At 46.8% G+C, this 23,205-nt stretch overlaps 1 protein-coding gene across 4 annotated transcripts in view; it reads left to right on the forward strand.

The window, feature by feature from the left end:
* Positions 1-23,205, forward strand: part of FYN (FYN proto-oncogene, Src family tyrosine kinase) — a 211,423-nt gene that overhangs the window by 177,834 nt on the left and 10,384 nt on the right. For all 4 annotated transcript variants that reach the window (XM_043889954.1, XM_043889952.1, XM_043889951.1 and 1 more), the window contains 3 exons: positions 1,232-1,308; positions 1,393-1,546; positions 20,809-20,940. In XM_043889954.1, the coding sequence (XP_043745889.1) occupies positions 1,232-1,308; positions 1,393-1,546; positions 20,809-20,940 (363 nt within the window). The remainder of the gene's footprint in view (positions 1-1,231; positions 1,309-1,392; positions 1,547-20,808; positions 20,941-23,205) is intronic.

The following is a 23,205-nucleotide window of genomic DNA, read 5'->3' on the forward strand; positions in this document are numbered from 1 at the left end:
ATTGTTGGGGATAAGACCACAGATCACTTTGTTTTGGAAAAATAGTTGAACCAAACAAGAAACAGCCTTAAAAGGCAACGCATTGTTCATCAGACGACACCAGTACAGTTTTTCCCTTTCCACGTACTTTCTATTAAAATATATTTGGAATTATTCCCTGGCAGATTGTTTGTCCTTTGTATTTGGTTATTTGGTAAATAACTTTGTGATTAAAGCATGAAAAAAAAAATACCAGTGATCACATGAACCTCCAGCCTCTGCCCGTGATTGCTTCAGCCCCAGTGTTCATTTCTGAGCTCCTTAGGCGGGGTCATCACACTGGCTCTGAAGCTCCAGCCTTTGGTTTCAGGTATCTTTCAAGGCCTAATTGGCCATGATCTAATGTGGGGAGCCACCTACCCCAACCGTATATTCTTCAGATACCCTTTCCTTGATTTAACAATCTGTCAATAAGCTGAGCCACTGATTGTGCACTTTACTGTATGTCAGAATCACCTAATACAGGGGTCCCCAACCTTTGAGAGCTAATGCCTGATGATCTTAGGTGGAACTGATGTAATAATAATAGAAATAAAGTGCACAATAAATGGAATGTGCTTGAATCATCCCTAAAGCATCTACCACCCCCAAGTCCACGGAAAAATTGTCTTCAAAGATGCTGGTCCCTGGTACCAAAAAGACTGGGAACCACTGATCTAACGGGCTTCTAAAGTTTCTGAGCCAGAGCTCCCAAGCTTCTGTTTCTGTAGATGTGGGGTGGGCTCTGAGAGTTTGTGTTTCCAACTAGTTCTCCAGGGGTTGCCATTCTTGCTGGTCCGGGACCATGTTTTGGGAGCCACTCAGCTGGGCACTGTTTTCTCCACATAACTCTTGTGCGGGACTGATCGGGAATGAAATTGAAGTGGTGCAGCCTTTAATCTCATTTAGGGCTGCTTCTTTTGACATGAAGTCCCATTTCTTCTAGCTTCATCCCATTTTTGTTGTCCTTAGAATTGGAGTCGCCATTGTTTACTTTTAAGAGGTAAAACTGCAGCCTCCAATGCATAGTTTTTTTTTCTGCCCAGTTTTTTTTTTTTTTCTGCCCAGTTTTTATGTGTGAAACTTTTTTTCACTGATAGCCTCATTTCATCTGATTACCTCATTACTTCTAGTAAGAAAACCAAATACAGCCCTTCATTGGGAATTTTTACCTTTCAAAGGAAATCAAAATGACTTTATGTTTTGTTCATAGGAAGTTTACTCGATTTCTTAAAAGATGGAGAAGGAAGAGCTCTGAAATTACCAAACCTCGTGGACATGGCAGCACAGGTAGGCCCTCGATTCCTGCCTTAGATTTACCAGCGAGTGAGTACGTGGAGCCACGTATAATGTGCACTTCCTCCGTCTACACAGGTTGCCGCAGGAATGGCGTACATCGAGCGCATGAATTACATCCACAGAGACCTGCGGTCGGCAAACATTCTCGTGGGGAATGGACTAATTTGCAAGATCGCCGACTTCGGATTGGCCAGGTTGATCGAGGACAATGAGTACACAGCAAGACAAGGTGGGCACTTGAATGAGAAAGGCTCGTGATCCCATCCTGCATGGCCCTTCCTCCTCCTTTCCTCCCTTCCTCCAGAAAATATTCGGAATGTCATTCTTCAGCTGGATTTTTCCTTCTTGATCTGGCAGGAATCTGACCACACTGCAGATGGGAGACTATAGTGGGTTCAGTTGGTGGATGAGATGTTGCATTTTTCATGTGCGAGTGTCCACTGATGTCCTCCTGGCTTGTGCCACCCTTGTGCCTGCATCCAGGGCTGGGGACCCTCTGCCTTTTGAGGAGAGGGTGTGGAAGGGCAGGAGAGCAGTCAGGAAGCCGCTCATCATCCCATCAGAGTCTCAGCCAAAACAGAAGGCACTCTCGTTGGAGAATTTAATAAAGGAGTTACTTGCGACAGCACAGGCAGGGTTTAAGAAAACCAGCAGGGCATGATGCGGCCTCCCAGAGCTTGTAACAGCACCAGAACTAAGAACGAGCAGCCGTGCGCGGAGACCACCGCTGGCTGAGACAGGCCTCTGGGGGAGTCACACCCAGGCTCACTCTTCAGCCCTCCTGCAGGTCTCCTGCCAAGCCCAATGAGAACCAGCGGTCAGAGGAGCCACTGACAGTCCAGATGGGCCCCGAGAAGGGAGAAGACAGGTAGAGAGGGGATCTCGAGGGCCAACAGGAGGAACAAGAGTTACTCGAAAAGCTCCACCTCCTCGAATCATCCCCCTCCATTTCACCCTCTCAGAAGATTTATAGAAATCAGCCTCCAGATAAAATACCTCTCAAACCAGCAGCCACTCCAGTGGGACAACTTTCCGGTTCTTCTAGAGTACTAGATATCGGAGAGGGAGTTCCCAGGGTTACTTCCTTTCTTCCTAGAACTTTACACAGTGGTCAAAGGGTAAATGTGTGGAATTAAGTGTGCAGTTTGCAAACAAACGTAGGCTCCTCATGGTGAACATAACACATCTGAAGGAAGGGGGTCAGCTTCATTGTTGCTGTTCTTAACCAAATCTTTCTGAGCAAGGCTGAGCAATGACTGGAATAGGTTACAGAGCAGTGTTATCTCCTGGAGGTTATAATGGTTAGCTCTGCAGTTCTTCTTTCTCACCTTCTTTTTTAATTCTTTCATTTCATGCCAGTTCTTCCCTCCTTTTATCCTTCTTGGCAGTCTCAAGTGATGAGGGGAAAAAAATGCTAAACTAAGACCCTGCCTCGTTCAGATACTGTCCAAAGGCTAAATTACATGTTGGTCAGACAGCTCGGCTATTTGAATTTCCCCAACATGTGGCAGTTCTTGTCCTGGAGCCAAAGGCCGACACATTGAGCATGCCCATTCATCGCACACATGCCTGCGCGCGTGCACACACACACACACACACACATATTTTCAGGATCTTTAAACACACACACACACACACACATATTTTCAGGATCTTTAAACACACACACACACACACACATATTTTCAGGATCTTTAAACACACACACACACACACACACACACACATATTTTCAGGATCTTTAAACACACACACACACACACACACACACATATTTTCAGGATCTTTAAACACACACACACACACACATATTTTCAGGATCTTTAAACACACACACGCACACACACACATATTTTCAGGATCTTTAAACACACACACACACACATATTTTCAGGATCTTTAAACACACACACACACACACACACATATTTTCAGGATCTTTAAACACACACACACACACACACACACACACATATTTTCAGGATCTTTAAACACACACACACACACATTTTCAGGATCTTTAAACACACACACACACACATATTTTCAGGATCTTTAAACACACACACACACACACACACACACACATATATTTTCAGGATCTTTACACACACACACACACACACACACACACACACACACACTCTGCAGGGCCAGATGGTATGCCGTATCGCTAATCAAAGGCACATGGGCAGCTTTGATTGGCTCTGCAGTCCAGAGAGGACTGCGGGCACGATTTTGAGTCAAGGTGAGCTGAGAGGGTCTGAAGTGCCCCCGGGTCTAAGACCTGGCCCTAAATGAGAGTTTACCCTGAGGCAAACCTGTCAGATCCCAGATCACAGACCCAGAAGGAGACGCGAGCGGGTGAAGGTTGAGAGACATGAATCTTTGGTTTAGGAAGGGGTGAGTCATGTCAGCATCCTTCCGTGTGTGAGTGTTTGGGCGCTGGAGGGAGCAGTTCAGGATTTGTTTCTCCTATTCCCCCCAGGCTCTGGACTGTCTGGAATTTGTCATTAGCACCCTTGAGTCATCAGTAAGTGAGAACATTGCAGGGCCTGAACCCCCAGCATGCTGTCAGGGGTGCTGTTGACAGGTCTGGGTATTTAGTTCATAGGGTGAGATGCCCAGGCTGTGGCCCTGGGTGACTGGCGTCTGGGGGAAGGCATGTCAAGAGCCCTCGCTGCAGTCCCCTCAAAGCGTGCTGCTGCGGGGCAGAGCTATGCAGCTGCCCTCAGCCCCAGCCCTCCGGTCCTGCCTTCCTCCTGATTGTCTTTCTGGTGGTATCCTCACCGCCTCCATCACCTTCCCATGGTGTCCTGATGCCCTTCAGAGGGTCAGCTTCACACCCTTAATTTCAAAATAGAATACTCCACCCTTCCCTCTTCCACTTCTTTTTTCTTCTCTCTTCCCTTTTACAAGTATCTTCTGTGTACTAAGTCGCTTCAGTCATGTCCGACTCTTTGCAACCCTATGGACTAGAGAATTAAACTGGGGAGAAGAAAACAAAGACTGGGACCCTGGGATTTGCCAGGAGAATAACAGAAATGTTGCAACAGAGGACAAAGAAGGAGCAGGGGTGTTTATAGGATACCTACCCAGTGCCAGGTCCAAGTGGGCAAATGTGAGGAGTGGAGTGTGGAAGATAGATCCAGGCTCAGAGAGGCTGAGTAACAGACAAAGTCACACAGCTTGTAAAAGGGCAGAGGCAGGATGTGGATTCAGGCATGGCTGGTCCTGTCGCATCCACCCTCTTATGCTGTGCTGACTGCCTCTCATCAGGACAGTGATTAAAAAAAGAGAAAAATAAAAAATTGAGAGGATTAGTCATAAGCTCCTTTTCCCCTTTGTTTTATAGAAGAGCTTTTAAGAGGCACCTTCTAAAGTGCATGTGAGGGGAGTTGGAAGCCCTTCATCTGCCAGCTCCAGGTCAGCCCAGCTGTTTACAGAACACCTCCAGAGGGTCTGCCCTGTGCCCAGGCCGCTTCATGAGGCAGGAGGGGCCCAGTGTATATCCACTGGTGTGTTCTGCAGATGGCATGCGTGCTTCATGCTGAAGTTTCTGCAGGGAATTAGTCAGTTCTTCCAGACAGCTGCTCCGTGTGCCTGAAAATATTTACAAGTCCGGTTTATGTTCCCCACAGGCCTCAGCCAGGCCGCATCTTGTTTATGGAAGTGTGGGCAGTGTTGAGAAGCGTGTGCCGATCACAGGTATTTTCAGACTGTGGGTGACTGTTGTTTCTCAACACAGTAGTGAGGTTCCCAGCTAAGGGCTCGCTGAAATGTCTCTCCTTCCTCCTATCTGGTGGATGAGCTGGCATTTCCCCAGGAACCTGCAGAACTGGATTTGGGAACTGAGTTAAACAGCCGCTCTTGAGTTCCTTTGTCCTCCTCTCCCTGCCCCACTGGATTGTAAGCAGCAGCCCCGTGTCAGGGAGAAGGTCAAGACCAGGCCCACAGCCGGGGAGGGTGGTCCTCTGCCAGTGGCGTTCTGGAGGCAACTAGCAATCATTTGGTATCGCTCATTTTCTTACCTCTGCATGTCCCCCAGTGACAGCAGTTAGGTCTTCTTCTGTTCAATCTGGATCTCCAAGTAATGGCAACCGTCATTATTCAAGTGCCCTTCTAAGTGAAGGGGCTTTGATAGGAGCTCCTGAGCTAAAGAAAGCCAAAGACAACTGGGGCAAGCTGCAAAGCATGGAGTCAGATGGGATCTGAAACCCACCCCTATCACCCACCAGCTCTGGGCCCTTGGGCACATTACCTAACTTTTCCACACCTTTGCTTGCTTATCTGTAAAGTGGAAACATACTTTCCCTGTTTTGTGCTTTCATTTTTGCAAAGATTAAGTGAAACAGCACATGTAAATTATTTAGCACAGTACCTGGCATGGAGCGACTGGTAAACAAAAAGGACTCTTGTTATTCTTTCCTGGACAAGGCTAAGTTCTTGGGGAATAAACAAATTCCAGATTGGCCACAGACACGTGGAAAGGCTCAGCCACCATCCGGGAAAGGGAGAGAGGGATCAGAGCTAATTCCCTGTGGTCAGATACGAGTGGTCATAAGGATGAAGTTGCCAGCAACAGGCGTGAGTGAGTCAGGAAGAAGGTTTTCCTTTCCAAGAACAAGGGTGAGTTTGGTTTGGTTTGGGACTTGTTGAACTTGAGGTCGTTGCGGCGGTACGTCCGAGCTTGATGTCCAAGCGCAGAGGTGAGTGGGATGCCCTCACCTGGTCCCACGGCCACGGGTCCTCACCTCCGAGCACTCCTCCCCACGTCACCACCTCTCAGCCAACCATGGCTTCTCACCCCCATGCTGCCTGCACCCTCCCTTGAGGTCCGATCACAGCCCCTCCTGCCTCTAGTTCCCCAGAGGTCACACACACAGAGACCATACGAGAAGTCTTGAAAAAATTTTTCTTGAAAAAAAGTTTCTTCCTGAGCTTTTAGGAAGCTCAGTGCTGACTGATACTGATTTAAACCTAACAAGCTCAGATAGACCTGGCTTATGTATCAGAATGATTTGCTTTTTGTGGACGCATTTTTGTTTTTTTATTGAGTCGTAACATATGTACAATAAAATGAATAAGTCTGAAGTGTACAACTCAGGGAATTTTTACATATGGGGGTGCCCTTGAAATTACCCACAGATGAAGATACAAATGTTGCCAGCCCCCTAGAGACCTCCTCATCCCCTTCCAGACAGTCAGCACTCCCAAAAGTAGCCACTGTTTTACCTGTCACCAGAGATTCCTTTTCCCTGTAACTGAACTTCATATAAACAAACCATTCAGTATCAGTCTTTTGTGTCTAATTTCTTTTGCGTCGTTAGTGAGATTCATCCATATTGCTACATAGAACAGTAGGTCTTTCCTTTTCTTTGCTGAGTAGTATTCCATTTACAGATAGATCCACGTATCCATTCTCCTGGTATTTCTAACTGGGAGTCTTTATGAAATTAGCTGCTGTGGTGGTGGTCATGTCCTCCTATCTCCTGGGTGTAGTCCTAGTAGTGGAATTGTTGGTCTTAGGGCAGACCTGTACTGCCCAGCAGGTTTTGTGGCCTTTTCTTTAAAGATAGAATACACAGTCACTGTGTTGTATAGATGTTTTACTTCTCCTTAGGCTGCTAAGGCAGCCTGGGGAGGCTGTGGAAGCTGTGGCTGGCAGTCAGGACCCGAGTTTGAACTAGCTGTGTCTTACAAAGTTGGTGTGTCCCCAGGCAAATCAGTTAACCTTTCTGAGTCTCATTTTTTAGCATCTGTAAAATGGAGATAATAAAAATAATTACCTCACATAATTAGTGTGAGAATTAAATGGGCTCTCTATAAAAGCTGTTGAAGAGTTGTGAAATATAAACTATGCTTGTAACCTGAACTTTTTGTGTGTGGTGTACCTTTGCCTTGGGAAGGGGTCTTTATTTTCTTACCTAAAAATTCTTTTTAAGGAAAAAGCTAGTAAGGAATAGTAAAGAATAATTATTCTTGTAAGAAAAATAATAGATTTCATTATTTTACAGCCAATTCTGTTGATCTGGGCAGGTGCCATTTGGTTTATCTGCATGCCCAAGGGCCTGTCTGCACACAGCTGGGATCTGGTGGTCTACTCACCAGCCTCTCCAGCGGAGTTTGGTTTTTTCTCAGATTTGCCTTCTCTGTTGAGAACTGTCCCTGCCTCCATTATTTTTGATCTTGTCAAGTCTGAACATCTGATGGACATTCTCAGCGGTGTTACTGATGGTTGTGCATGCGTGTGTGCACTTGCACACCCACATGCATGTGCAAACATGTGTTCCAAAGATGGCAGGGACTGGCTTAGCTAAGAGTATGACCCATGAAATCAAGTTATCCTGATATGAGATATCCTGATATGACTGATTAGCATCACTGCTACTGAGTTGTGAGGCCTTGGATGAGTTACTTAACCTCTCTGAGCCTTTATTTCCTCCTCTAAAAACAGGGATGATAATAGTTATCTACATCAGAGAATTGTTGTATGGCTTCCCTGAGAACATACAGAAAACACTTAGCACAAAGCAGATGCTGAGCTGACAGTTGTATAATTTTAGTCTAGTAGTAGCAATAGTAACATCACTACTGTTGATCTACTGGGGTGTTAATAGCATTCTTTCTCCCTTTCTCCCTTCCCCCGCCCAGTCTCTCTTGTTTCACACACACACACATATCTCTTGGTCTTTCCCTACCCCCTCCATCAGGGTCTCCTGCAAAAAGGACCTGCCTATTTAACCCTTTCTTCTCCTGATTTGAATCATCACAAAGATGGGAACTTAGAGTTGCTCTGTGTTTTAGGTTTATTTGGGGCTTGGGGGTTTTCTGGGGTTTTTTAAGGTCTGAGTTAATGACAGATCATTGCTGAGAAAACAAATGTCAAAGCCCCATTTAATCTTTGGATCTTTGGAATGTATGGAAACAGGCGCATTTAGGACTTTGTATAAAACCTGCTGTAGGTTTAGGTTTATGTATTAAATAGAAGAAAAATACGTCTGTTCAAATGAGGGTTTAGGTTGAATAGATTATTATCTGGAGGAAAATTCCCATATAAATTAGACTGCAAAGAATTCATAATTGTTGCAGTTTTCATGTTAATTATTTCATGTTAAAAAATTGTTGCTGCATAAATTAACACATTCTTTCATGGAGAACATATTTTAGAAAGATTTGTTACTTTAATAACTCTTTGTGTATTAGAAATCCCAGATGCCTGTACTAATTAAATATAATCAGATTTTGGATTCAAAAAGCACAGTAGCCATTTAACACAAACAAGCAGGCAGCTAGGTTGACAAACACAGTCAGGAAGAAGCAGATCCCTGTTTCTTTCAGATTTTGTATTTCACCATTCAGAACTGTGAATTCAATTCCTGTCCTTCCTTTGTACTGCCACGACTGGGGATTATCAGACTCAGAACGCCAGCTTTCCAGCTCAAGGGCTCCTGCAGAATTATTAATCAGCCTCTTCTGAGGCCCCTGTAATCCGGTGGCAGATCAAGGCTGATCTCGCAGCGAGATGCCCTCCCTGCTCCCGCCGGCACATGCGTTTCTTCTTCTCTGTCAACAACAGCATTGCCATTCCCACACAGTGTGCTGTGACCCGAACAGCAAATGTCAGGGGAGGAGGAGGGGGGAAAAACCCCTTTTAATTATTGAATTTAATCTAATTCTTCCCATGCTAGAGAAGCAAATCATCCTTTGACAAAAAGCAAACCCTTTCCAGCTCAGCTATTGTTTTAAGCACGGAGCAGGAAGCTCATTTGTTTGAACTGACCGTGCCGCCGGGCCTCGGTCAGGGTCGCCGGTCCCGGGGGTGTCTGCTGACAGCCCAAGGCTCTCACCGCAGAACTCCCTGCCCTCGGCCAGGCCCTCCCAGCCCTCCTCCTTCCTGCTGTTGCTGAGAGAGCTGCGTGCCGGAGCCCAGCCTGGTTCCAATCAAGCCTCCCAGATTCCGAGTTCGGTGCACTTCCGTCACAGGCAGAGCGCGCCTTCATTTGTATTCCGCCCCCGGCCGCCGGGCTTCCACTGGCTTCTCCGAGAGGGGCGCATTGTTTATCTGCGCAGCCACCGGGAGCCCCAGGGCCAGGTTCAGCGCAGGGGGTAGCGGTCAGGCTGATGGGTGGGGCAGAGCGTGTTTTCCTCGGAGAAGAGACGCGGGGCAAGCCAAAGACTAAAAGGAAAGGAAAACTCACCCTTGCCTCCCCCACTGTCTCTTTTAAAATTAAAGCTGTTTGCTGGGAGGACATGGATTCATTCCCTCCATCCCCATAGCCTGGCTGCTCCCTGACTCTGCACCTGGGGGGCAGAAGGGAGGGGACAGATGGGCCTGCTGTAAGCCCGGGTCACCGAGAGCCCAGTTTGTCTGAATCTTTCCTCTTCTCTCTGCGCTGGGCGGTCACGTTTTGTATTCCATATGGGTCTCTCTCTCTCTCTCTCTCCCCCCCTCTCTGTCTCTCTCTCTCCTTTGTGCTGTCTTGAGCAGAGCAATTTGGCAGTTGTTTCTGAATGGTCAGAGCAAGTCCTTGGTTTGTGCACCCACGTTCCTTAGTAATCAAGGAGGAAGCAGATGGTCACCCTCTGTGATTTTAAAGTGTGTAAATAGGAACTACAGACTGCCATCAAACATCAAGAATGTCACTTGGCTTCCTTGTCTTGCTTTGCTGTCAGAGGAACTCCTGCTTTTGCATCATCCTGATAATCAGGGACAGACAGTGAGTGTGAAAGCTGCCCCGTGTTTTGGCGGAGGGTGCACAACAGCACGGGGCTAGTCTCCCCAAAGGCACAGGCAGGGGCTGGGGGAGTGGCGTGGAAAAGCACCCCAAAGTAGTTATTGTCTTCTATACATCCTCTCTTCCTTCTGATTCTTCCTGACTCCCAGCCAGACCCTTGGTATGACCACCAGCTGTTTCTGAGCAGTATCTCCAACCCCAGTGTCCCTTGCCACCTAGCAGGCTTTGTGACATGATGTCAGACTGACCCAGGCCCACTGCCCCTTCTAGGGGTGACCAGATTCTTGAGATGACGTCTGTGTTGAGCTCAATTTCAGACGTGTGTTTTGACTTCAGTCTGAATTCTCACCATGCTGAACGGCAGCACACAGTTGCTTCCAGAGCACTACACGCAGCTTTCTTGCCTTTTGTTCTGGAGAAAAGACCACAGATACAGTCTCCATCATACCCAGAGTGTGAATCGGAGATTTGGTTCTACCTTTGCCTTCCTTGTAGTTCTTGGAAAGCTGGAAGGATCATTGGAGTTATTCAGAATTCTGGTGTTCTAGAACAGCAAGCAGGGGCCCTCCTTTCTTCAGTTCCACCCAAGATAATCACTTCCACAAGTCCCAACCACTTCCCCCCCCCCCACACACACACATACATGCACACACATTCAGTACTTCAGTCAAGTCTTTTTTTGTTTGGTTTTTGGCCATGCTGGTGGCATGCAGGGTCTTTGTTCCCCAACCAGGGATTGAACCTGTGCCCCCAGCAGTGAAAGCACAGAGTCTTAACCCCTGGACCACCAGGGAAGTCCCAGGCAAAGTCTTCCAATGAATCTTAGATCTCCTCCCTGAGAGCACAGGAACCAGACACCCGTGATTTCAGGAGATGCTGATTAATTTCATTCTTTGCTTTTGTGTTGCCAGTGAGAGTTATCCTGGGTTGTCATTGGTCATCAACAGGAAGGTGATGGGGGAAGGCGAGTGTCCTTCCCTCCCCTTCTGGCTCCCCCATAGGTTTGTAGAAGAAATGTCACTGCCTCCTTTCTGTTCTCCTCCATGTAAGGCATTCCCGCCATTCCACAGTTCACTTGCCTTCCCATCCTTCCTCAACTGCAAGACACCGGGACAGGTGCCTTGCCTCTAGCCTCATCCACCATCCTCCCTGGTGTCTGGGCTTGCTCCCCAGTGTCCTCTAATTGTCCTGATTAGGCTTTTAATACACGCTGATGGATGTTCTACTCCTTCTTGTCTGGTCCTTGGCCTGGGGCTCCTCTTGGAACTTTGTTCATGCCTCTCAGCGTGAATACTGCTTCCTGGATTCAGCCACACCAGACTTGGGTTCGGTGCCTGGCCAAGCAGCTCTCGTGTTCACAGCACGTTCAGGCCCTGCCTCTGGTCCTGGGTTCTTGTCCTCCTCCACCCACAACCTGGGGAGGATGGCCCTCCTCCCTTCTCCCCACCTCCTTCCTCCTCTAACGCCCCACTGACTGTTATGCATTTCAAATAGAATAGCATCTCAGCCCATTGTACCATTTACTCTTCCTTTATGTTTTTTACACATGGTGCTAAAAACCTCACAAACCTAAAGTAGAAATTACCACAGAATGTGTCACCAGGAATAACTGGAAAACACACAGTTGTATTTCTCTAGACATGTTTGGGAGATTTCAAAGTCATTCCTATGGCCTGGTATGAAAATTCTAGATTTTGCTTGGGCATGTTTTATTGGGTTTGAAATCATCATTTTGTTTGAATAACCACAAAGTTCCAGGTCAGATCAGCTTTGATTTTTACCTCTTTCACAGGATGTCCTGTCCAGGTCCCACCTTGTTACCACCCCCCCAACCCCCCGCCAACCATGTAATCAGCTTCCTGTTATTGGCATAGATCATGCTTTCTTTTATCCTCCAGGGTAACTTTAAAATTGAAGTACTTCACATTATTTAATATTGGATATAATAGCTTGCAGAGTTTGCTGCTGTGTAACTAAAGAGGGTTCTGGATGGATCTTTGGTTCAGAAAAACTGTGTGTGTTGTTGATACAAATGCCTTTCTTCCTTACAGATGTTTTCAGGGCACTGTTCGTACTCTTTGGAGGGAGGGTTTGGCTGCTTTCATTCGCCACTGGCTTTTCCTTCTCCACCTAGGCCCAAGTTTTTAGCCAGAGGGGATATTTTCAAGGCTATGGAATTGGCCTGGTCACCATTAAAAAAAAAAAAAAAGGCTTGAGAGTCCAGCTCTCCAGTAAGAGCCGGGAATGTGAGCTGGGTTCCACCCAGGCCTGTCCCCGTCCCTGCCTGGAGCCCCAAGAAGAATAGAGGGCCCGGCCGCAGCCTCCCGTGTGGCTGCCCTGTGTGTATCCTCTTTCCCATCCTCCTGAGCCCTCCTCTGCCTGAAGCCAGAGCCACAGTTAGCTCTGCTGGGTTTCCCCGTGAGCTCCGTCCCCAGCTGCCTGGAATGTCCTAGGGCAGGAGGTGGCTCCTGCTTGGTTTCCCAGGAGTGCCTCCCGCTGTGCCGGGGGCTCCCCGGAGGCTGAGTGAGTTCCCAGTGATTGACTGCTGAGTGTATGGGCTTTTCTTCATCCTCTTTTCCTCTCATGAAGTTTGGGGAGCTTTGGCTGGCCTGATGCAACTCAGTGCCTTTGCATTAAGGTCCAAGGAAGATAACAGCTAGCGTTTATTTAGATATTGTGAGGTGCCAGATGCTGTGCTGAGCCCTTTGCATTATTTGTAATTCTCATCACAGCCTTGTGAGAGCCCAGTTTACAGACAAGGAGACTGATACTTAGCAGGCTTTTAAATAGTCACCCAGCAAAACCAGTGTGCACACCCAGGTCTGCCTCACTCTGGGGCCCCTTTCCCTAATGACTGCCCTGGGCCTTCCAGAAATGACCACTCCAGCCCAAGCCACACTTGGGCCTTTTTGCATTGTCACAAAGAATATTTGCTCCCTGTTTTCTGGCCAACTTTCACACCCTTAATGCAGGGGGCAGACTGGAAAGTGAAAGTCTCTGCAGCCTTCATTTGAGCATCTGAAATGCTGCCACTGAGGGCCTTAATGCACCAAGATGCATAAACTACTGTAACTGAATCAAGTAAGAGCTGTTTCTTTTTAAGATGGAAGAAAGCAGATTGCCTAGCCCAAAAGGACCGTCATTCACTTGATCGGGGCCTGGGAGGTTGGGATGGGCCATCCTGACCTAATGAAATTTAGCTGGTTGTCCTGTTTTCACTTAAAAACCAAGAGCCTTCGGTCAGACTGTCCTGGAGTGCAGTGAGGAGGATCTTATTCCTATAACTCTAAGGGTGAAAATAGTTATTTGTTCCGCAGCTGTATTGTGTCACTGTTTTTTGTTTGGTTTGATTAAATTTGTGTAAAGGAAGAGAGTCTCTGTGGCCATCAGAGTGTTGGAGAAATTGCTTGGTTGACCCTTTAACCAATTAAAGCTTTTATTGAGCAGTTGCTGTTTAACCAGCCTTAGGCAAGGTACTGTGAAGGAAGGGCAGCATAAAACATGGGCTCCAGCCTCAAATGATCTACATTCAATTTAAGGAAAGACAAAATAACTAGGAGAGAGACATGTTGGAAACAGGATGTAGCAGTAGTGGTTGAGTGTTTGGGCTCTGGAGCCAGATTCCCTTGGTTCAAATCCCAGCTCCACCATTTATGTGCATCCTTTGGCATATCGTTTTACCTCTGTTCAGTTTTCTTGTCTATAGAACAGGACTGTAATCAGTATCTGCCTCATATGGGTAAAGCACTTTGCATGATGCTTGACACTTACCAAGCACTCAATATATGCTTAGCTGTTGTGGGAGCTTCTATCGTCAAGCATTATTAAACTTGTTTATCACACTGGCTCCAGGAGCGTGGGGGAGCTCAGGGAAGGCTGGAGTAGTCACAGGTGACTTGATGAAGGAGGTGGGGGTTGAGCTGAGCAAGCCTTAGCTAAGCAGGGAGAAGGAGAGAGAATTAACATTAGAATTAACATTAGAATATGTTAACGAAGAAGAGGCAAGTTCATGATTATGCCAAGTGCAGGGTACAGGTTACAGGAAAGAAAACTAGACTAGCTTTAACTATGGGTTTGGGGCAGAAAGAACCAAAGTTGAATAGATATGTGGGTCTTAGAAAACTGGGTGGGAGATTTTGATTTAATGCCATAGGGAACTCACTGTGTGGTTGTGGGGGAGGCTGGTGTGGACATTATGAAGCCGAGGCTTAAAATTATAAATTGGAAAAACAATGAGCTGAAGGCTGGGCACCATGGCTCAAGGTCTAAACAGAGGGATGAGGACCTAAATCGAGTTTTGGCAGAGAACTTAAACAGGAAAGGGAAAGTTTGAGAGGCTTGTCAGAGAGGGGAGCAAGAGGCTTTAGTGATGCGTTAGATATTGGGTTTAAGGAGAAGGAGAGGTCCCAGCCGGCTTTCAAGTTTTTTCACCTTGAAGCCTGGCAGAGCGCGGTCTGACTCCCAGAAAAAGGATAGTAAAAAAAAAAGAGCCTGTGTTTGCTTCCTAGACTATTAAAGTGAGAATCAACTTTGTCAGCCATCTAGGAAAATTTTCCACCTACAAGAATCTTTTATAACAAACTGTCTTATTCATAGTAAAATGATTTAATGAAAAATAAATTTAGATTCATCGTTGCCACATTTGAGATAAAGTTGGGACATCCTAGAGGCTTTGACCCTTAGACATTTGCAAATCGGGAACCAAGGCTTCAGATGAGAGACAAAGTTTCTCCAGTGTTCCCCCACTCCGACCCACCCCGCCCCCCACCCCCCCACCCCGTGTTCACACAGAGGTGCCCGGCAGGGTTAATCCTGAGAGAGGCGTGTTTCCCCAGGGAATGAGCAGAGAGAAGGGTATATAGCACTGAGACCTCTGAGACACTTAGAGAGAGGGAAACTGAGGAGGAACCTACAGCAGAGACAAGAGAAATGCCTAGAAAGAAAGGAAGAGCATCAGGGAAAAATAAACTCAGAAAAGATTGCTCATTTCTCATAGGAATGTTTGAGCTTTACCAAGTGTTGGGGTATGCCAAGTTCTACTCCTTTGTTCCTGAGATGATTCGTATTACTCAAATGTGAAAAGTATTCTAAAACAGCACGAATGTGACTGGAGCCACACGTTAAGCAAACATGACAGAAGTGACAACAGACACATCATCAGCCTGACTGTTGATTGCTAGTAGACAGCCATGGGCCTTGAAATGTCATGATGCTTTTCAAGAGTTTTGAAAAGTCAAAGGGTTTTTTCACGTGCTGGCTCATCGTGGATCATTCTCTAGGTAATAATGTGTGACTTACGTGTTTTAAAGACAAGGAGAGGGTTGGGGGGGGGTGCTCACGGCCCCCAGTGGGTCCCCACCACACTAGATGGAATCCAGAGTCCTTAGTGTAACCTGCAGCGCCCCTATGGCATCTGTCCTTATGGCCCATCTTATTCTTCTTTATGGCCCTTGTCGCTGTCTGACATATAAAGGTCACTGGTTTATTTTATGTCCTTCCCAAGCTAACCCGCAAGCCCCCTGAGAGTAGGAGATTGCATTCACTATGGTCTCCCCAGCACTGCAGACCGTGCCAGGCACTTGGGAAGCTCCAGAAGAGAGAGAACAAAACTAGTCCAGCAAGGGTGGGGTCTTTGGTTGTCTTACAGATAAACTTTGATAACTGAATAAATCCACAGCTGTCTCCTTTCTTTTACCTAAAGCATGGATGGTTATTAACCATATTCTGAAGACTAGTGAGGTTGAATGATTGCTATCCAGTCACCTGCTTCCATCCCAGTCTATTGAAAAATTGATTTTTTTTTTTTACTTTCTTTTGCTGTGATCGCTCCAAGGCCTCTGGCTACCTTGCCTCTCTGTGGGTCTAACCTCCCAGCTGTAGCCCTAGGCCCATCAGAGAGCCAAATCCAGGATTCCTGCCATCTCAGACAGCTTTACTCCGACCCAAAGGTTTCTGAACACACTTCTTTTGGGACTGAAAAATCTGGGTTTTCCAGGTGTTTTTGTTTCGTTAGCATGTGACAGATGCTTTTCTACTGTAGTTGACAGTTGTTAAACCCTTCAAAGGGCATCCAGGTGGTGGTAGACAGTGACACTGGTCACTGAGGACAAGGCAAGGGCTCGCCAGAGAAGGGGGAACTGATTAGAAGCCCTATAAGGAACCACGGTTGTTCCACCAGGAAGGGAAGGCCGAACAGGTTAATCAGTGTCCAGTTACTCATTCATTCAGCACCCCCTTAAGCAGTGCCTTCTGTAGAGCAGGCACTGGACTCAGTACCACAAACATGGTGGCCGTCCACAGGGACATGTACCAGCCCCCAAGGACAGTCTCTGTCCAAGGAGAGAAATGCACTTTCTGACAACTCACGTGTTCACTGCACTTGAGTAGTCACAGCCACAATGAATCAGACACCCTGGCAGCCCAGAGCTAGGGAACCTGCCCCAGACTTTGTGCTCAGGCCAGGGCTCCCAAGCCAGAAACACTCAGGCCAAGAACAAAGGAGGAGTGGGACTTAGCCATGGGCAGGAGTGGGGTGGGAACTTGCAGCAAAGAAAACAGCCTGACCCAAGGCCCTGCAGCAGGAAGGATAGTCAGAGGGGACCTGGGGGAGCAGAGGAGGGGAGGCCCAGGGTTACAGGAGGCTGGGGAGTGGGGAGGAGGGGCCAGATTGTGGGGGGAGACAACTGGAAGGAATTGCGGGAGGAGGCCAGTGGCAGGGAGCCAGTGAGGACTGGAGTGCAGGTAGTGAAGATGAAGAGGGACAGACACCTTCACCGGTGTGAGGCCAACTCAGTATGGATGGTGATAAGGCCGCAGAGGCCAGAGATGACTCTGTGAAGATCGGTGAAGGTCCTCTAAGTAGGCTCCATGCTGGGTTCTCCAAGTCGCACTAGTGGTAAAGAACCCACCTGCCAATGCAGGAGATGCAGGTTCGACCCCTGGATTGGGAAGATCCCCTGGAGAAGGGAATGGCTTACCCACTCCACTATTCTTGCCAGGAGAACCCATCATGGACAGAGGAGCCTGGTGGGCTACAGTCCATGGGGTCTCAAAGAGTCGGACACGACTCAGCAAATAAGCACACAGCACAAACATTGAACAAGTACTCTGAGCGTTTCTGGGACCCCCATGTCCCATGGTATTACCGACACAGATCGTCACAGCTTCATCGGCTGCTTGATTTCCTCCAGTGAGGTTCAGAGGAGAGGACATTATCTTGGTGTCTAATCCTGGTCCCAAAGGGGAATTCCAGGAAGAGTGAATCGGCTAGTTATGTGGCAACACCACACTTGTTGTGGCATAGGTCTCCTGACATTGTCCCCTTTCTTCTACAAACCCATCCAATTAGAACTCTGATCTTGGCTTTATGCCTGCCACGATACCTATGAAAAAAAATCTGAGGGGGCAGAACTCTATTTTGAAGGAAAAGGCAGTGTTTACACCCAGGAGGTCCTTCTTTCCAGGCTTCTGAGCTTTCCTAACTTTACCCGAGGAGCAACCCCATCCAACCCCAGCAGGGTTGTATCCACAGCAACCTTAGGGACCCCATTCTCGTAGATGGGGTTTGAGGTGTGCAACCTCAGGGCCATTTTCAAAGACCCCTGCCCAAGCCCGACGTGAACTCCCCCAGATGTGGAGCTGCATCTGTACCCTGAGGAGGCAGGAGACCAAAATGAGGAGAAATTGAAGTAACAAGATGAGTAGAAGAGTGAGCATTGATTCATTCTTTTCCATTGAAACCTTACTTGATCACTAACAGTTTATCTCTGCTTTAATTTAACCTTCTGTCTTCCTTGAAACTTGAGTTATCTTTAGAGAAGTCAGAGCGGCTGCTATTTTGAGACCAAAACAAAGACAAAGGCATTCTTCCTTTTTTCCCCTCCAACACATATTATATGTAAATACGTTGCTTATCTTAGAAAGAAAACTAATGCAAAATAAATGTATGTAAGTAAGCTCCTACTAGTAAGTCAGAGCACATACCTACAAATGGTTTCTTATCAGAGATCCATTACAGCCTTTGTTTCAGCTTCTCTTTTGAAGGTTTATATAATTCTTATTGTAGATGATATAATGAGAAAACAATAAAGCAGACTACCGCAACTGGCTGATATGTTGACATTTGCTTCTTTAAAAAATCTGAAATTATGAAATCTTCTCTCAGAAAATCCAAAATGACTTTATCCCAATTTTAACTAGTTTACTTTCAGCAACACTCACATCTTGAGCAACATGGAATGATTCCAAGAAGGGAAGAAAGGCTTCTTTTGCTCGTCATTTTATTTACAGGATTTGTGTCTGCACAGTGGAGAAAAATGTTCTATTTGCTTCAGAGACGGACATAGATTTCCAAGCCATTTGGCTCGAGAGCTGGTTTAAATAGGAATGAATTTAATATACCTTTAATTCTCTGAAATAAGAGAACTCCAGCTGAGGTTTGGTCCAGGGCAAAGTCAGCTCTCGACACTGAAGAGAATCTATCACATTAATCCCAGAGGCTCGGAGTCCAAAGCTGCGTGAACAGAATGCTGGAGGATAGGAAGTGTGAGAAGAATGCTTTGAAAGAAACTTTAAAAACAGAATGACTGTTCAGAGAATACCAGACCTTGTGTGGAATCATGCAGCACTTAAGCAAAGATATAAGTAATTATGCTTGAGAAACATAGCTAATTAAAAATAACTCGATGCATAAAAGGGAAGAAAAAGTAGAGAATCATTTCTGTGCTCCAGTGTTAATATGAGATGCCACAGAATGAAATAGTAGGATTTTTTTTTTAATTTCATTTCACACGGGCATAGAAGAGATGGAGAGGAAAATTATATTGCCCAAAAATGCCAGGGTAGATTTGCTGAAGATGTTATCATGTACTGTATTTAAAACAAAAATCTAATTGCTGTAATTTATCATACCTCTGGTTATTAAAACCATGCTAATTCAAAGATTTTAATCATTTGCCACTTTTACACATAATGGCTTTTCCTAGAAGATACTATGAAAATTTCTGATTTTGTCAGCCTTTGTGTGATTTTTTTTTAGGCATTCCTAAGTAAAATTAACATGCTTTAAACATATAATTGTGTTTACATCAGTAATAAAAATTCCTTGTGTTTCCCTTAGTCTGTTCAATGAAATATCCGAAACTGCTTTATAATTGCTGAGCCTAATGTGTGAGAGCACAGGCTGCTGAATCAATTTTAATTCCCCGTATACACATCTAGCTTTGTAAGAAGCAGGGTGGACCCCACCCTTGCTTTTTGATTGGAGAAAGGATTCTTTTAACAGGAGACATTTGCAAGAAAAGATTTGGCACAAAATTTGCTTCTTGGTCTTGAGAAATCAGACTCATAAGATAGTCATTGAGATAAAACCACTCTAAAAATTTTAGGTAGTACCCTGTCTGGCTCGTAGAAGAAAGACAGGGAGGTAAGCAAGGGATGATACAGTGCAGAAGAAAAACATTCCCCAGAATTAAAGGTGGCTACTATTTGAGCTCCCCTGGTGGCTCAGAGGTTAAAGTGTCCGCCTGCAACGCGGGAGTTCTGGGTTCAATCCCTGGGTCAGGAAGATCCCCTGGAGAAGGAAATGGCAACCCACTCCAGTATTCTTGCCTGGAGAATCCCATGGACAGAGGAGCCTGGTGGGCTACAGTCCACAGGGTTGCAAAGAGTCAGATACGACTGAGTGACTTCACTTTCACTATTAGGGGAAAGGGTGGAAGGAAAAAGGAGAGTGTAGTGGGGAAGTTGTTGTTTTGCTAAGTCGTGTCTGATTCTTTTGCGATCCCATGGACTGTAGCCCCTCCAGGCTCCTCTGTCCAGTGGGATTTTCCCAGGCAAGAATACTGGAGTGGGCTGCCATTTCCTTCTCTCCCCAGGGGGATCTTCCCAACCCAGGGACTGAACCTGCATCTCCTGCATTGCAGGCAAATTCTTTACCACTGAGCCACCTGGGAAGCCCTGTAGTGGGGAAGGAATTTGAGGCAAAATCATTTCTGTGCTGTGGGTGTGGAGGCATTGGGGAAATACAGCCCATCTCCACATAATATGTGTGTTGTGTTTTCAGTTGCTCAGTCACGTCACACTCTTTGTGGCCCCATGGACTGTAGCCTACCAGGCTCCTCTGTCCTTGGGATTCTCCAGATAAGAATACTGGAGTGGGCTGCCATTTCCTCCTCCAGGGGATCTTCCTGACCCAGGAATCGAACCTGCGCCTCTTGCATCTCCTGCATTGGTAGATGGGTTTTTTTACCACTAGCGCCACCTGGGAAGTCCCACATAATGCATGGGCTACAGCAAATTGTCTCCACCCTTGGGACATGCGTGGTGGTTTGATCTGGTTTTTATGTACCTCAGTAAGAGGAGACTATGGTCTTTTATACTAAAGGATTCTTTTGAGGGTAACCTTATGATTTACATTATTTGAAAGTAAAAGAAAAAAATAAAAAAGTTTCCTAAATCATAAGTTAGCCCTACCTCCAAACCAAACCAATGACATTCAGTCGGCTTGTAGAATCAAGTTCAAAAGCCAGAACGTGAAGGGGCTTTGAAGCCCAGATGGGACTTGCTTAGGGTTGCAGAGGCAGGAACAGACGCCATAGCTGCTCAGTCCTAGCCCGTGTCCAGTTTCCCCTCCTCCGTGTCCCGCTCTCTGAACCTGATCCCATGAACACATTTCCACCTGCTGTTCTTTCCCCAGCCCCACGCCCAGAGCCATGATCTCTGCCTGAGGAGTAACCAGCTGTTCTTCCTGCAGGTGCCAAGTTCCCCATTAAGTGGACGGCCCCCGAAGCAGCCCTATACGGGAGGTTCACAATCAAGTCTGACGTGTGGTCTTTTGGAATCTTACTCACAGAGCTGGTCACCAAAGGAAGAGTTCCGTACCCAGGTAAGAGCCCGACGCAGCAGAAATGGGCCTGAGTGGGTGTTCTCCCAACACTATTTGGGGAGTCCTCTTCCTGATTGCCTTCTCAGCCCCATTTTCAGCTTTCTGCCAAGCGTGGGAATTTGAAGAACATGGACAGATATTTAGCCAGGGGAAAGCAGAAGTGGGAGCCTGCATGGTGTGTAGACAAGCAACCATCATGAATTGTGTGCCAGGATTAATGAATGAAGTTAGCAGCTGGTGAATGCTTCAGTCCACCTCAGTCCATGGGTTCTCTCCTCTCCCCTCTCAGTAGGAGTGTGTGTCCCTGGCTCCCAAGACAGAAATGTTACTGGCAGAACTGTGCAGGTGGACTTTGCAGACCCTTCTGGCTCACTGCTTTTTGATTACACCATAGCACTGACCCATGGCGTGAACCTGGCAGGAAGATGCCAGTACCTGTCCTCTCTACAGGCGCTGCTCCAGGTGGCTGGAGAGAGCAGAGGCACAGAGGAAATGCCATGTAGAAGCCATTCACTATGCATTTCTTGGGATTCTTGGGGGTTGGGGGGTTGTTTTAGGGGGAGAGAGGGTTGACTGCACAGCTTATAGAAGGATCTCAGTTCCTGGACTAGGGATTGAACCTGACCCCCCACCCCACCCCGCCCCCGAAGTGAGAGCCTGGAATCCTAACCATTAGGCCACCAGGGACACCTTCACTGAATGTTTCTGAATGATTAAAATACGCTCTACAAAAGCAAGTATGCGTACGTGCTAAATCGCTTCAGTCGGGTCCAACTTTTTGCAACCCCATGGACGTAACCTGCCAGGCTTCTCCGTCCATGGGATTCTCCAGGCAAGAATAGTGGAGTGGGTTTGCTGTGCACTCCTCCAGGGGATCTTCCTGACCCAAGGATCACACCCCTGTCTCTTATGTCTTCTGCATTGGCGGGCAGGTTCTGTACCACTAACACCTCCTGAAAGTGAAAGTGTTAGTCATTCAGTCCTGTCCGACTCTTTTGTGACCCCCTGGACTCTACTGTCCATGGAATTCTCCAAGAGTGGGTTGCCATTTCCTTCTCCAGGGGATCTTCCCAACCCAGGGATTGAATCCGGGTCTCCTGCATTGTAGGCAGATTCTTTACCATCTGAGCCCACTAGGGAAGCTCAAAGGCAAGTATAGTGTAAAGACATTGGAGATTCTTAAGCCCTGGAGTTTTTCTGGATTATGAGAGTCATGCTGTCCAAAGAAACCATCGTTTAGGTGATTCAGGCTTAAATTCGTTAATTTAGACAGATACTGATGTAAAGGACACTTGTGCCGTTTTACCTCCACGCTTTAATGGTTATAGCACAGGGACGATCTGCTTTCTGAAATGTTAAGGACATATTTTTCTGTTACTGTTGAGTGAAGAAAGAACATAGCTCCCCATCATGCCCTGCCTAAGAGAGGAGCTTTTAAAAATTAAAAAAATAATAATAATAAACACAATGATTGATAGAAACGATAGCGGAGACTACTGAGGAATTGAGAGCTCTTGCAAATCCGGGGTTTGTAATCATATCTTTGCAGTCAGAGGAGCCGGTGAGGGCAGATTAATTTGTAATCCCTTTGTTCCTTTTTTTATGATTGTTTCTGGCCATCTTCGGAGACTGCAGAGAAGTAAAGCAGATCTCTTTCTGGGTTGGTCGTAAGCCTCAAGACTCCTCTAAGAGAGCCGGGTTGGCACAGAGGCAAAATTTGACAAATTCCCTATCTCTGAAATGCCAGCACTGGGTGGTTAGAGATGTGGGCGGAAGTCGGAAGTCCGTTGTATTGATGCTGCTGCCGCGGCTGCGGCTCCCTGCCTGCACAAGTGGGCAGCCGCTCTGGGAGTGGCCCGCCAGAAGAAAGGGCTGCCCTGGAGGGGCCTGGAACCCAGCACAGGCATTTCTGAATCGCTTCTCGAGGCGGAGAATTTTGTCAGCGCTCGGGATTTTGAAGATGTGAAGGCGCCTCTTTTTTCATTGTCTGAATTTTGAATGAATTTCTTCCTGAGCCCCCCAGGTTTAGCAACCCGATGTGTTGTGGTGGGGGGGAGGTTAATGTCTTGCATTTCTGTGAAACCTTTACTTCCAGAAAGACAAAGCCGCTTTTTATTTCTCAGGGTCACACACAGGAGCCGAGACAAAGGGGCGGGGGTGGGGGCCTAGGAGGAGGAAGGCAGGTGTGCGTTTCTGACGGAGACTCTTTTGTCAAGTTTGGTTTAGGCATAAAGAAAGCAGTCTCCTTTTACAACTGAGGCAGGA

Source organism: Cervus elaphus, chromosome 28, assembly GCF_910594005.1.
Source record: "Cervus elaphus chromosome 28, mCerEla1.1, whole genome shotgun sequence".
Lineage (NCBI taxonomy): Eukaryota > Metazoa > Chordata > Mammalia > Artiodactyla > Cervidae > Cervus > Cervus elaphus.